The 13,122-nt window shown below is 37.2% G+C and overlaps 1 protein-coding gene across 1 annotated transcript in view; it reads left to right on the top strand.

Annotated features, from left to right (window-relative positions):
- LOC117176646 (carnitine O-palmitoyltransferase 1, muscle isoform) overlaps nucleotides 1-13,122 on the top strand; it is a 168,312-nt gene that overhangs the window by 85,010 nt on the left and 70,180 nt on the right. Inside the window, exons 2-3 of the mRNA XM_033366899.1 lie at nucleotides 9,139-9,299; nucleotides 9,597-9,733. Of these exons, the coding sequence (XP_033222790.1) occupies nucleotides 9,159-9,299; nucleotides 9,597-9,733 (278 nt within the window). The 5' untranslated portion in view covers nucleotides 9,139-9,158. The remainder of the gene's footprint in view (nucleotides 1-9,138; nucleotides 9,300-9,596; nucleotides 9,734-13,122) is intronic.

The following is a 13,122-nucleotide window of genomic DNA, read 5'->3' as shown; positions in this document are numbered from 1 at the left end:
CCCCTCATAAACTACAATCATAAAGTGAAGTTAGGGTAGACAGGCTCTAATTTGTTGGGCTAATCGAAAAATTCGGCTAGAATAGTTTTGAAATATATTTTATATCTAGTGAAAATTTTGAATGAAATTTGTGGATATATGAAAAAATAACGAACTTAACCTTGATTTTGGGGACCGACTGACCTTGGGAGTTTGTTTTCTGCAGTTTTCCTCTCCCCTGGCCAAATGTCCAGGAAAATTCGAGTACTTCTAATAATGTACTTATGCTAAAGGACTTAATTGATACTTTAGCAGCAAGGGACCTAAATGGACCAGCCTTACAAGACACTAATAAGGTGTTAATTTCAGTGTTATAATCTCAACTTTCAAATAGTTAACTACTTTCTCATTGCACATGCCATTAGATAGCTCTGTGATAAATCTAAATTCCCAATTTTCAAAAAATCGTTAGAAAGCTGATATTACCTTAACTTTAAATACATATAACGGTTTTCTATCTTTTTAGCTTTTATCGTCTTGCATAATCGACAAAACGCTGACAATGAGTAGCATCGACTTCTTTAGACGTAACTGCACTCGAACTCCAAAAGATAAGAATTCTCCACAAATACGCACGTCCCGACTCTAAAGGAGCGAGCGGAATTTTTTCCCCTCAACCCCTGATCTATTTGAGAGTCAGGTGCGCGTGGCCTTGAATTCGACGTGCGCGTGCGCGTAGTAGGCCTGTGTGCGTTCTCACGCTTTACCCCCGAAATCTAATCGTCGCAGTAGCGGTAGCCCCTTTCACTGTGGTATCTTTGATGTTTGGATTTTGAGTGTATGTACAGTAGACTCTACGACACTTCTCGTTTTCGGGTCTATAGAGGAAGTGAACAGAAAGTTTCAGATAACCCTCTCTCTCCTAACGTAAAACCGTGTTCGGCGTAGTAGGCGTAGCCGGTCGCGTATGTATGTGTGTAAAATAAGACAAGGAGTGAGGGCAAGCGAATGAAGGAGAAATCGGGAAACGAGAAGTCTCGCATCGAGTGGTGTCGTAGAGTCTACTGTATTTATAAGTCGTAGACACTAGTAAAAGTGCATATAAAGCTTTTTTACTCTTATGGTTTATATATGACGATTCAAACGATTGCAATGTTGACTGCTAATTTTCCTTTTAGTGAGGTCAATTAAGTCTATCTGTATTTGCTCTACATAACCACTGAATGTGCCTCTCAATTTAAATTATATTTACAATTAGGAACATCAATGTATGTATTTGATAAGATTGTTATTGCGGTGAAGGGTGGTCCAAAGGCTTTAAAAATAGCATTTTTTAACTTTCTGCCTGGCCCAGCGCGTCCCCACATTGTATTCTACACCACGTGACCACCTCACCGATACATGGTACATGAGTGTTAGTGCAAGAATTTCAGCAACATGTCTATTAAAGAAGTTCATGGGCCCTCTAAATAAATTATTAATAAAAAGTATTAGAAATGAAGTATTAGTATTAAAGTTAAAAAATATCTCACAAAATTCCTTAAAATTGGGTAAAAAGTGAAAGGTTTATGATACGAGAACCATCAAGCGGAACATAACCTCACAAAAGGAAACGTCTAATTGAAAAAAATACCTTTGACTTCATTTAATTAACATTTAATTAAAGGCAACATGGTATATTAAAACGATTTTTTGCCAGATTTTGTGCAATTTTGACGCCTAAAAGGTTATATCACATTTTGCAATAGTAAAAAGGAGAAGTTATGTTCTCGTGACAGGTAAGAAAGAAAATCGTACAAAAAATTTAGAATTTTCTAATTTTGAATTCATTAACTTTTTTTAAATTTTCTTCGGAAATTTTGTTCTTGAACTGAAGTCTCCTATAAGTTGTTCTGTCAGATTTTTTTCTAAAATTTAGTTGCCTGCATCTATGTGCTGAGGTTTGGGTTCGATTTAAGCTGTGTATGAAGGCAGTATTAATTGTTGAATGAAATACATGCTTCCACGACTTATCACTGGGACGACCAACCGAGTAATAATTTAACAAAATAATTTAAAAATGTGATGAATCAAAAACTCGGAAATTCTGAATTTGATGTACGATTTTCTTCCTTACCTGTCTCGAAAACAGAACTTTTCCTTTTAACTATTGCAGAATCTGAAATGACCTTTTAGGCACAAAAATTGCACGAAAACCTGCAAAAACTCGTTTTAATACACGTCACCTTCAATTAAATGAAAATTACATGAGGTTTGAACAATTTGGACGTTTCCTTTTGTGAGGTTATCTTTTATTTGATGGTCAGCGTATCATAAACCTGTCACTTTTTATTCATTTTCAAGCAATTTTGTTAAAAGTTTCCTTTATTACTTGATAAAAAACGAACTAAAAATCCTAAAAGATATCAAGTGTGCAAAATGAAAAGGAGTAATACAAAAAACAATTTTCATGTGTGAAGAATGCAACGTACTTTTATGCAAAGAAAAATTCATGACTTATAATCAATTAAAAAGTTGAGTACTTTGATACAAAATGATAGCCTCAATAATTTAAAAAGGATAGTGAATCAAAAAGAAGCAATTTCTAAATTTGTTGTATAATGGTCTTCCTTACCTGTCACGAAAACATAACTTCTTCCTACTATTACATTACAAAATGCAAAATGCCCTTTTAGGAACAAAACTTTCATGAAATATTGAAGTGTTTTAGTAGACATCGTTAACTTAAGTTAACCGTAAATTAAATAAACTTTAAACCATTTTTCCTCTCAAGTGTATTTTGTTCCATTTGATGTTTCTATTTGAGGTTATGCTCCACCTAATGGTCTTCGGATCCTAAACGTGTCACTTTTTATCCAATTACCATTTCTTAAAAATACTTTCCAACTTTAATATTGATACTTTGCTTCGAGTCTTTTTTAATGATAATTTACTTCTTATTTAAAAATTTTGGCACTTGCACCCCTCTAACCGGCTATGCGATACAGCTCTGTCGCACTCAAATACATCACGTCACGTAAATGAGCACTGTTATTGGTTGTTCCCTTTCTACGTGCCTCAATTGACGATTTTATTTTTGACGATAACGATCGTATGACCAGGCAGAGGGTTAAGGTCAGATAATACTTAGTAGATTCCTTTTTTACCAACATTTTTTCTCAACAACTTACGTCCACGCCAAATGAAATATCCCGTTGAAAATTTAGAAAAATAAAAAATCGCACTGAAGTAATGATTGTAAGGTTCTACATTTTTAGAATTTAAGAAATATACACAACTGTTCAAAATTGTGCATTTACTTACGAAAATTGGATAGACCTTTTTATTTAAGGTTGTTGTTAGAATCCAACTTTGAATTACTTTTTTATAGGTACGGCACTGACTCAATATATATTTTTTCCGAAGGATTTGCGAACGAAAGAAAGAAAAATTGTCGAATATCCGGGGTTTTGCGAGATCCTCGGATCAAGAAAATTTTAACAAATCAAAAAATTTGTTGAGGAAATGATTATTTTCACGACAAATATGAATTTTGCGAAAGATATAAATCAGCGCGTAGCAGACGACAGCATTCGAACAGTTAGAATCGTATGCAAATTTATTTTTTTTGCTCACAATTTTGACATAGTAGAAGAACTCTTGAGATATACCAGGTTTTCAAAGGGCCACGCCTCCATGATGGTGACCCTAAATTTTGCGAAATACGATTGGAAATGGAGAAAAAATCAGACAAAATTGACATGCCCTGTGTATGTTCTGTAACTGTATTTGTAATTAGCGACCAGACTAGCTGTCAACTTCACGCCATGCCCCGATACCGTGCATTGGCGTGAAGTTGACAGCTAGCCTCTCTATTGCCAATATCCCCAAAGATCCTGAGCTCGTCGAAAGAAGCGCTATACGACACCTTGGTGCTGGAGAGACCTATACATACCTGGGAGTGCCACAGAGCCGCATTCAGCACGTAAGATCTATATAGGATACACTCCGAAGCAGATACAGACATCTCAAGCGGCAGATTTGGTCTTCCGAACTGTCGGCGAGGTACAAAGTATCGGCAACGATCATGCTTGCCGTCCCAGTATTATTATAATCATTTGGAGTGGTTCCATGGGCGAAGGACGAGCTCGCATCCCTTGATATCGAAACACGAAAGGTTATGCACATTAACAAAAGAATGCACCTTAAATCTTCTGTTCCGCAATTCTATATCTCACGGCTTCAAGGTGGTCGCGGAATACTAAATCTTAAATATCTTCACAACAGGATACAGGATTATTCTGGGCACAGCACATACAGTCGCAAATGGATGGGATCCTTTACTTAAAACGGTCAGGAAACACGAAGAAAGGGGAAAAGGAGCATTTTTGTACAAAGCGGCGGAGGAGGCTGCTGAAACACTCGGCCTTGACTACAATAGCAGGGGTGAGCAAAATGCATCAAATCTTATATCAAGGCTGACACACAGTCACTTTTAGTCACTTTTTAAAAAGAAACAATCACTAGAAGTCGCTTTTTTAAAATGAAAAGGTCATTTAAGAGTTTTTATACCTTTTAGACTCGGCCTCATTCTCATAATTACTGCAGGGTTGCCACAGACCTTGAAATCCTTGAAAATTCAGGGAACAAAAAAATGGTCAGGGAAATCAGTGAAAAGTTAGTGAGTTTTGAAAATGGGCCAGGGAATTTTTTCAAAAACCGCTGTACAATCGTCGATCACGGATAGGGCCGTATCAATTCATACAGATTACATATATTGCGCGCCGGTCGCCGCTGCGCCGCTACTAGACTGCTGCCAGAGAATGTTCGGTGATGCTCGGCTCGCTGGGGTCACGCCGCGCGCTGTGTTGTTGAACTCGCCCGTGCAGGAATGGGCAGGTCTGTTATTGTTTAAAAATTAGACGTGTAGTAGATGCAGAGAAGCAGCGTTAAGCATGATCTAATAAATACATGGTCTAGCCACTTGAGGGCCCTGTTTCGTTTAAATCGCGTAACCGCTTAATTCCACCATTTTGTTAGTTTTACCGCGCAGTTTGAGTTTGACGCGTAAGACTGTACGGCGAACGGTTATTGGAAAATCAGTATTTAGGAAGGAATTTAGAATTTTTTTAAAATTGTGAAAAACTACAAAAGAATAAAAATTTTCTGAAGATTATTAGGAAAATTGAAAATGATTTTTCACTTTAAAAATTATTGTAACAGAAAGTTTAAGAATATTTTAAGAGATTCATAAAATGATCAAAGAAGAACATGGAAAATTTTAAGGATTTTATTTAATTTGCTGGATTTTCAAAAATTGTAGGAAAATTTGGATTAGTTTTAAAATATGTTTAGAAGTTCTGAATAAATGTTAACACATTTCGTTAGCATCAACTTTCAATAAATTGGAAGAAAAAAACTATGTATTATTTACAACCCTGCTGTGTTTTTTTTTTGGGCTTAGAGTTTGCTATAGGTATGTCGAAAAGTCAGGGATTTTTGAAAAAAGGTCAGGGAAAAGTTAGGGAAATTAAAAATGGAAAGTCTGTGACAACCCTGTACTGATAATTACTCTCTCCTTTTTATCTACTTTGCTGTTACTCTTTGAACTGCTATCGACTTACGGACAATCGGCACGGCTTACGCGGCGTGTATAGCGTGAAATCTGATATTCAATTATTTTAGTTGATCGTGGCATCGACAATGTTTTCGTGGCTTGTGTGTTGTCTCGTACATTATCTAGTGAAATTGTATACTTAATAATTAATAGAAGTTACACACAGCTATGCCAAGTAGAAATAAATATGTATTTGTACTATTTCTATTTCAATTTTTGAAAAGACTATTCGTTTAAAATATAAGATTAGAAAATGTATTGCCTAAATACTTTATCCTTTAAAAATAAAAGTTAGGTTGTGTTTTTCTGGAAATCCCCAATGTCATTTTTCTTTCTTCTTTTCTTGGGGAAAAAATATCAAAAAGCAGTAAGAGAATTGCGGAAAGAATTAGAAGATAAATGAGAAGAAATGAATAAAACCCAGAAGACAGTAGAGAAAAGAAGAAATTATATTTTAGATTTTATCTCAAAAAAGAAAAGTAAATTTTAATGATATATAATTATATATGAAATAATCTATATTATAAAAATGCTATTTAATATTGAAGTTTAAATTACTTTAGTTCGTGATTTTCCGGTTTTCTAATTTCTATCGTAAAGTATTTTTGAAAATAAATACGGCAGCTGTGTGAAAGGTTTGTTCGGCTTGTAATAAAATTAATTACAATTTGTGTGACTTTTAAAATTTATTCTGGAAATTATGAATTTTTATTAGCTAAAATTAGTGACATTTATCACTTTTTAAAAGTATATTAGTCTGTGGCATCCCTGCTTATATATCTCGAGCACTCCCTCCTAAAAACCCGAATTAAGAAAACACCGGAGAAAACCTTCCGTGAAAAGCTCATCGACAAGAGGATGTACGGTATCTTCCACATCGAACATCTTGGACATATACTATCTACGCCGAGAGGACATGTTTACTTTGCTCGTATGATCTCGTCTCACGCTGAGTTAGTTTGTGTTAATAAAATAATAGCACATATCCATACTAATTTAATGTGAAGGTATACCTCTCCACACCGAATTAGTATGGATGTGTGCTATCATTAATACCGCACTGTTAAACGCTACCAGGGAAATCAAGTTAATTTTTCGAGAACGTGAAGTGCCGCATATACTGGAACTTCATATTCACGACAATTGTTTCTGTTCCGCACTCAAGGCCTGCCATAGTTCTCCTTGACTTCGAGAAACGAACCATTTTTGTTGTTGAAGTTTCGGCACTAGCCAACAAAAATATCATAGCCAAGGAGGATGAGAAGAAAGAGAGGTATAGAGACCTGATAAGGGAGTTGCGTCGGTTATACACGGAATATTCTATGTTATTCGTCCTTATGATCGGCGTCAAAAAGATGCTAATACACTTGCGGGAAAATGCAGAAGACGGTCTTCCTTGGCTGGTTGTGGCTGAAATTTTATCGCGAGATTTCGCTAGGAGCAGGTGCAGTTTTTCAGATTAGAACCTGCTCCCGGTGAATTACCGCGGGTGTCACAGGGTTTCGCCAATATATATTTCTGCATACATTTATTTCGCCGATATATTTCTAACATAGTCTCTGCAAATTGACCTTTCTTATGTATTTTCTGTACATCATCAGCTATATAGTCCCTATTGCTTTTTTAATTTTTAAATTTTTTATGTGTCTCATTCCCTGTTTTGAATTGTAATCAAGTGAACTCGATTTTCTTGGTTATTAGTCTCTGTCACCTTAGCTTTACGGAAAGGATTCTTCAACTTATTAACGCATTTAAGACATTCTTTGACCTATTTTTCTCAAAATGGAAACCTTAAATATTTTTCAAGTTAAAGCTCAGTCTTCGCATTTGCGTTACCTCGAATTTAAACATCATTTCGTGTTCTGTTCCTATCACATTCTTCCGGAGAGATCGAGAGAAGAGAAGAGGAAGTGGGGATTGTGTCAATGTTTATGACAGTTTAAGGGGTTTACGGGTGGGAGTGAGTCCTCCTTCCAATTAATTACTTTATTGTTGAGTACCTTTTTATGAAGGTATCGTCGCACCAAAACAGCTTGTTGGTGGGTGTGATTTACAAACCTTCGAATGCCTCCTACTGCAGCGCACTTGAAACTTACATTTTTCACATTATACCAAATTATAATAACATTGTACTTAACGCTTACCTAAACATAAATGTGAATGCTACCAATAATTTCACTGTTTAAAATCAGTAGTGTTCTCCACGGGATTATCTATAGTTCCCCGTAATAACAACAATCACACCGACTATTCTAGCACATGGATTGACTTTTATGATTGTTGATGATCTAGACAAGGTGATTTCCTCTACTCAACACTCAATCTCATTTCTCTCAAACCACGACCTTATCAGCATTCAATACCAGGTCTCCTTTAATCACTCCTCTAATACATCTCTGCTATATACAATCTCACAAATATTAATGAAACAGAATTTTTTGAGCACCTCTCTACTTATGACTGGAAAAGCATCTTTATTGAAAATTATATAAATAGAAAAGTTATTTGTCTGAACAAAATTTTTTCTTTAGCCTTTGACAAATTTGCGTTTCTATATACCCTTAATGCAAAAAAAGTCCAATCCTTGGATCACTTCTTACATAAAAGATTAGATGTAAGAAAGGGAGAAAAAATGTTGATTGGCTAAAAGAACAAGAAATAGTGTTATTTAAGTCGAACTTCTTGAATTGAGAAATTTGATGCAAATCAAAATCAGGGATTTATACAATCAATATAATTACTATTCTATAATTGCCTTTCTCCTGATGATAACTTCTCCTCTGCAAACCTGTTAACAGCTTTTACCACAAAGTCCACACTCCTCGTAAACAGCACTCTTACCCCGTCCACAGTTCCTTCTACTTTTCATGTTACTAAAGTATTATTTTCTGATATATCGCAAGAAACCATAATTTAAAAACTTTTAAAAGTAAAATCAAATGCCCAATGTGAAAATGGTATTTCAATTTAAATGATTCGCTTTGCTTTACCAGTCCCTGGCATTATTCTTTTGTAAGTCTGTAAAAAATCTCTACAGGTGGTAATAATCCCTGATACCTGTAAAGGGGCTATTATTCGCCCGGTGCCTAAAATATCCTACTATATCATTTAAAATTAAGATGTTTACATGATATTTACTACAAAAAGCTTCTATGTTTAAACTTTAAAGGAATGGTAGAATATTGAAAGACAATAATGAATAATCGTCAACACACATCCGTACGTTTGAATTATTTAATTTAATTATTATGAGACCGATCTCCATATATGCATTTTGACGGTGCAATCTGTACCTTTACTGCCTTGCCTCAGGCTTCGAAAGTACTAGCGCATGCGCACTGCGCTTTAGTATCTCTTTCTGTCCCGTGACTCGCGGACTCAAATAGCTAGATATGGGTCACTGATTGAAATTTAAAGAGTACGGGGGTCCTTTTTACAAAAGGTGGATGTGAAGAAACTATTTTTTGTTTAATAGTTGTATTTAATTCTGTCACCATCTATATTTTTGAATTTTTAAATTCGTACTTAAAGGTTATTAATAAAATTTATCATTTCTGTTTCAGGTCCTTATTAAAATTGAGTTATGGCAGAAGCCCACTCAGCTGTTGCATTCAGTTTCGCAATCACTCACGAAGGATGGGATGTGAACTTCGACAGAGAAGTCCTTCATCTTGTATGGGAGTCTGGTATTCGCTCTTGGAAAAAAAGATTTTTTAGATTTAAGGTAAATCTCATAAAAAATTAGAAAAATAAAAAAGGAATACTCATTTTAGTAAAACGTTATTGTATAATCAGATAAAAGTGCAGTCTTATAATCAAAGATGTAAAGGGTGATTTTTCGTTGTATAAAAGTTTGGAATGTCTTATAACCAAGTATCTTTTTCACAATTGGGATTTAATGTTCAAAGTCTGAAAGTATTCCGAGATTTACTGAAAGTAAAGCCAACATTTATTTCTTTAGGGATTGATGAAAGGCTTAAAATTATGAAACATTTATATACGTGAGTTCTTATAATTTCAGAATAATTTGAAAAGCGGCGTTTACCCCGCCTCATTGAGAAGCTTATGGTTCACAATATCACTAGTTACTGCCGTACACTTTGCTGGATATAAAGTGCCCTTCGACTTAGTTGGAAAAGTATCACCATATCTTTCAGGGTAAGTTTTTCATTGTTATCAGAGGTTTACTGGTCTATTGCCACGGGAGTTTGGGTGCACGATTCACAGGCGTAACAGTATCAACAAATAATTCTGGATCATGAATTATCTAGGCCTTCCCAGTAGTACGACTCTGACGCTAACACTAAATTAGTTTAGGAATTAACTGCAAAAATCGGTTTTTTGAAAAACCACTGGACGCATTTCAGTTTTTTTTTCGATGAAAAAACAATTTTATGAAATTTATATTCTATCACAAAAATCCTATAGAAACCTATACTGCCAATGGCTGAACCTAGCAAGTGACACTTTTCATCTCCTATACCCCCTTATACCAAATCAATCAGCAGTTCTTTGTTAAACCACCTCAAAAGCACTATACAGTGTGTAAGACTCAAATGCCCGGAATTATGTATCTGTATGAAAATATAAATAAAATAAATCGAAAATTCGTTTTTTTAAAATCAGTTTAAGTTTTAGTTTCTTACTATAACATATTTAGTCTGAACCAATGAAAAGCGCGGTATAAATAGACTCAAGTGCGTGAGCGAGAGTCCAACGTCGTGTTATGTGGTCATAAGCAAGCGCCGCGCCGAAGTGTGATTGGCGACGGGAGAACTGCTACACTAGTCAAAGAGCAATGAATTATCGTCTTCTATCACGAATATGCTATATATAGGCATTATATAGGGATCAGCGAGATTCAGTGGCGTGTAATTCTTATCTTCTACGCATATGGTGTTGTCAAGGAGATTGTCACGCTTGCTATTGAATTGTGCATTTGATTGTGTTTATCGCAGATCACAGGGGGCTAAGGAGCAGATGGAAGGTATGAGGGAGGACTTGTGGATTAGGACTGAGAAATGGGAAAAGGAGGTGAAAGAGCTGAGGGAGGAAGTAGAAGGATTAGAGAGTAAGGTAGTGTCGGTAAGGACGGAAAAATAAGTTAAAATGAAGCAGCTGGATGAGGAAATTAAGAAGTGGAAGGAAAGGGTGAAAAACGGCTTTAGAAGTTGGTGGGCAATTCAGGGGGACGGCGAGAAGAAAGGTGTTTTGGAGAGTGCAGAGAATATGATAGAAGAGAAAGTGGGAAAGCGTAAGAATGACAAGGAGGAGAAGGCGGATATGGAAATGATAAGGCCGATGGAGTTAAGAATGGAGAGAACAGAGAACGCATACAAGAGAACTAATACGAGGTGTGTTCAAAAAATAAGGTGACTTTATGGTTTTCTCAAGAAATATTAATTTATTCCTCAATATTTATGTTGTCCCCTTCAAAGTAATCCCCCTCAGATATAATACACTTGTGCCAACGCTTTTTCCAATCATCGAAGCACTTCTGATAATCATTTTGTGGTATAGCCTTGAGTTCTTTCAGCGATGCAGTTTTTATCTCCTCAGTCGTTGAAAATCGATGTCCTTTCATGGATCTCTTCAGTTTTGGGAAAAAAGAGTCACTGGGGGCCAAATCCGATGAATATGGAGGCTGAGGCATGACTATGGTGCTGTTTTTGGTCAGAAAATCTTTCACAAGCGATGGATCTTTTGATCAAAATTAAGCAGTTTTGGAACAAATTTCGCTGACACACGTCTCATGCCTAAAACCGTCGGAAAAGATAGCATGGCATAAGCCAACCGATATGCCAACATCTTTAGCAGCTTCCCTGATGGTAATTCGGCGATTTTTCAATAACATTTCTTCCACTGCTTGAACGTTTTCATCTGTTGTTGACGTGCTGGGACGTCCAGGGCGAGGTTCGTCTTCGACATCCTCTCTGCCTTCTTGGAACAGCTTGTACCACTTATACACGTTTTTCTTACTCAGAGTAGACTCCACCGTATGCAACTGTCAACATTTCAAGAGTTTTAGAGCACTGGATTCCATTTTTCACACAAAATTTAATGCAAACTCTTTGCTCCATTTTTTTCGAAAGAAGAAAATCGCCGAGCACACCAAACCCTTCTAACCTTCTACGCCTCTGTCAGAAAAATAACACGAGCTATATAGTCAAAACTGTGAACATATGATCGTGACGAGTATACCAACACAACAAAACAAAAAATTTAAAACTTGAATGTACGTAGCCCGCGAAAATTGAAAAGTCACCTTACTTTTTCCACGCACCTCGTATTGTGATAAGAGTGTTGAAGCTAAAGAGCGAGGAAGGGAGGGGGTGAAAGCGTTGCTACAGAGAAAGTTAGGCTGGAGAAAAGAAGAAAGTGGCGCTTGTGCTATTGCAGAGCTGGGAAAAGAAGTTAGGGATAATGCTAAATAAAAATAGTATACAGGATAAGAAGGTTTTTATCGGTCACGATTTGACAAGGAAGTAAGTGCAGGGGAATTTTTTTTGTGTCAAGTAGGGTATAGGGGAAAAATGGGTGGAGAAGTTGTAGTCAACTTATGGGATAACTTGAACAGCTGGGGACTAGAGGGGTGAAGAGATGGTGGGAGCTTTTCGAGGGGATGAGCTAAAAATTTATTATATTCAAGTACATCAATGGAATAAAGGAGGAATAGTTGTGGAAGGGGCGGTTGGTCCGGGAGCAGGATTTAAACATAGTGAAATCTGACATCATAAAACATTTGTGTGGCCCTGAAAAGGGCCGGTCTTCTTGCGGTTCTAAAAAGGACCGAGGTTGCGTATGCAAGATAAGGTAAGAGGTTAAGATCTCCTCGAGAATGAGGGTTTCTCTAGGGTTTCCTGGTCTTCCTTCTTTCGAATTCTGTTTTTTCCCTTGACGACTTGTCCTCCTTCTGGGGTCGTACGACCACTGACCGGATGGTCGGACTCGGGCGCTCGGAATTAAGTGATCCTTGACTTGGAGAAAGGCCCTGGGTAGTCCCCTGGGTGCGAGAATCACCTATATTGAGAAGAGAGGTACGGGGTGTCCGCGAGGTCGATGCGGCTGCACTGGCAAAACACTTGTCCCACAGTTTCTTTTCAATTAGGGGTCGGATCGCGGGATTGACTTCATCAATCCGCACTACGTTCAGCTTGTGGCAACGTAGAAGGTTTCTAGAGACCCATATGTGGGACCCCAGGGGTCACACAATTACCGTGCGAATGGTGGGTCGCGGTCGAGGCTGACCGGATGGGATATGTACCAGTCGACGGCGAGGGTCATCAGCGGCTACCGGCAGATTACCTCAAAGCGTGGAAGAAAGGGGAACTGCACCGTCTGTGAAACACTTTTCCCACAGTCGGTTCTTCGTGGAGGGCTTGATCGTCACTTTTGCACCGCGCGGGACGTCGTCGATGATGCACGGGGTACTTTTAGCCGGGCTAAGCTTGATAGGCGAAGTTCTGAATTCCAAGACCTGATTTTCACTGCCGGAATCGTCTGGGCCGTTTGCTTTCAAGATTTGTCCTGGTGAGATGGGGGGGGGG

This window comes from Belonocnema kinseyi, chromosome 7, assembly GCF_010883055.1.
Source record: "Belonocnema kinseyi isolate 2016_QV_RU_SX_M_011 chromosome 7, B_treatae_v1, whole genome shotgun sequence".
NCBI classification, from domain to species: domain Eukaryota; kingdom Metazoa; phylum Arthropoda; class Insecta; order Hymenoptera; family Cynipidae; genus Belonocnema; species Belonocnema kinseyi.
This window is presented reverse-complemented; position numbering and strand designations above follow the sequence as displayed.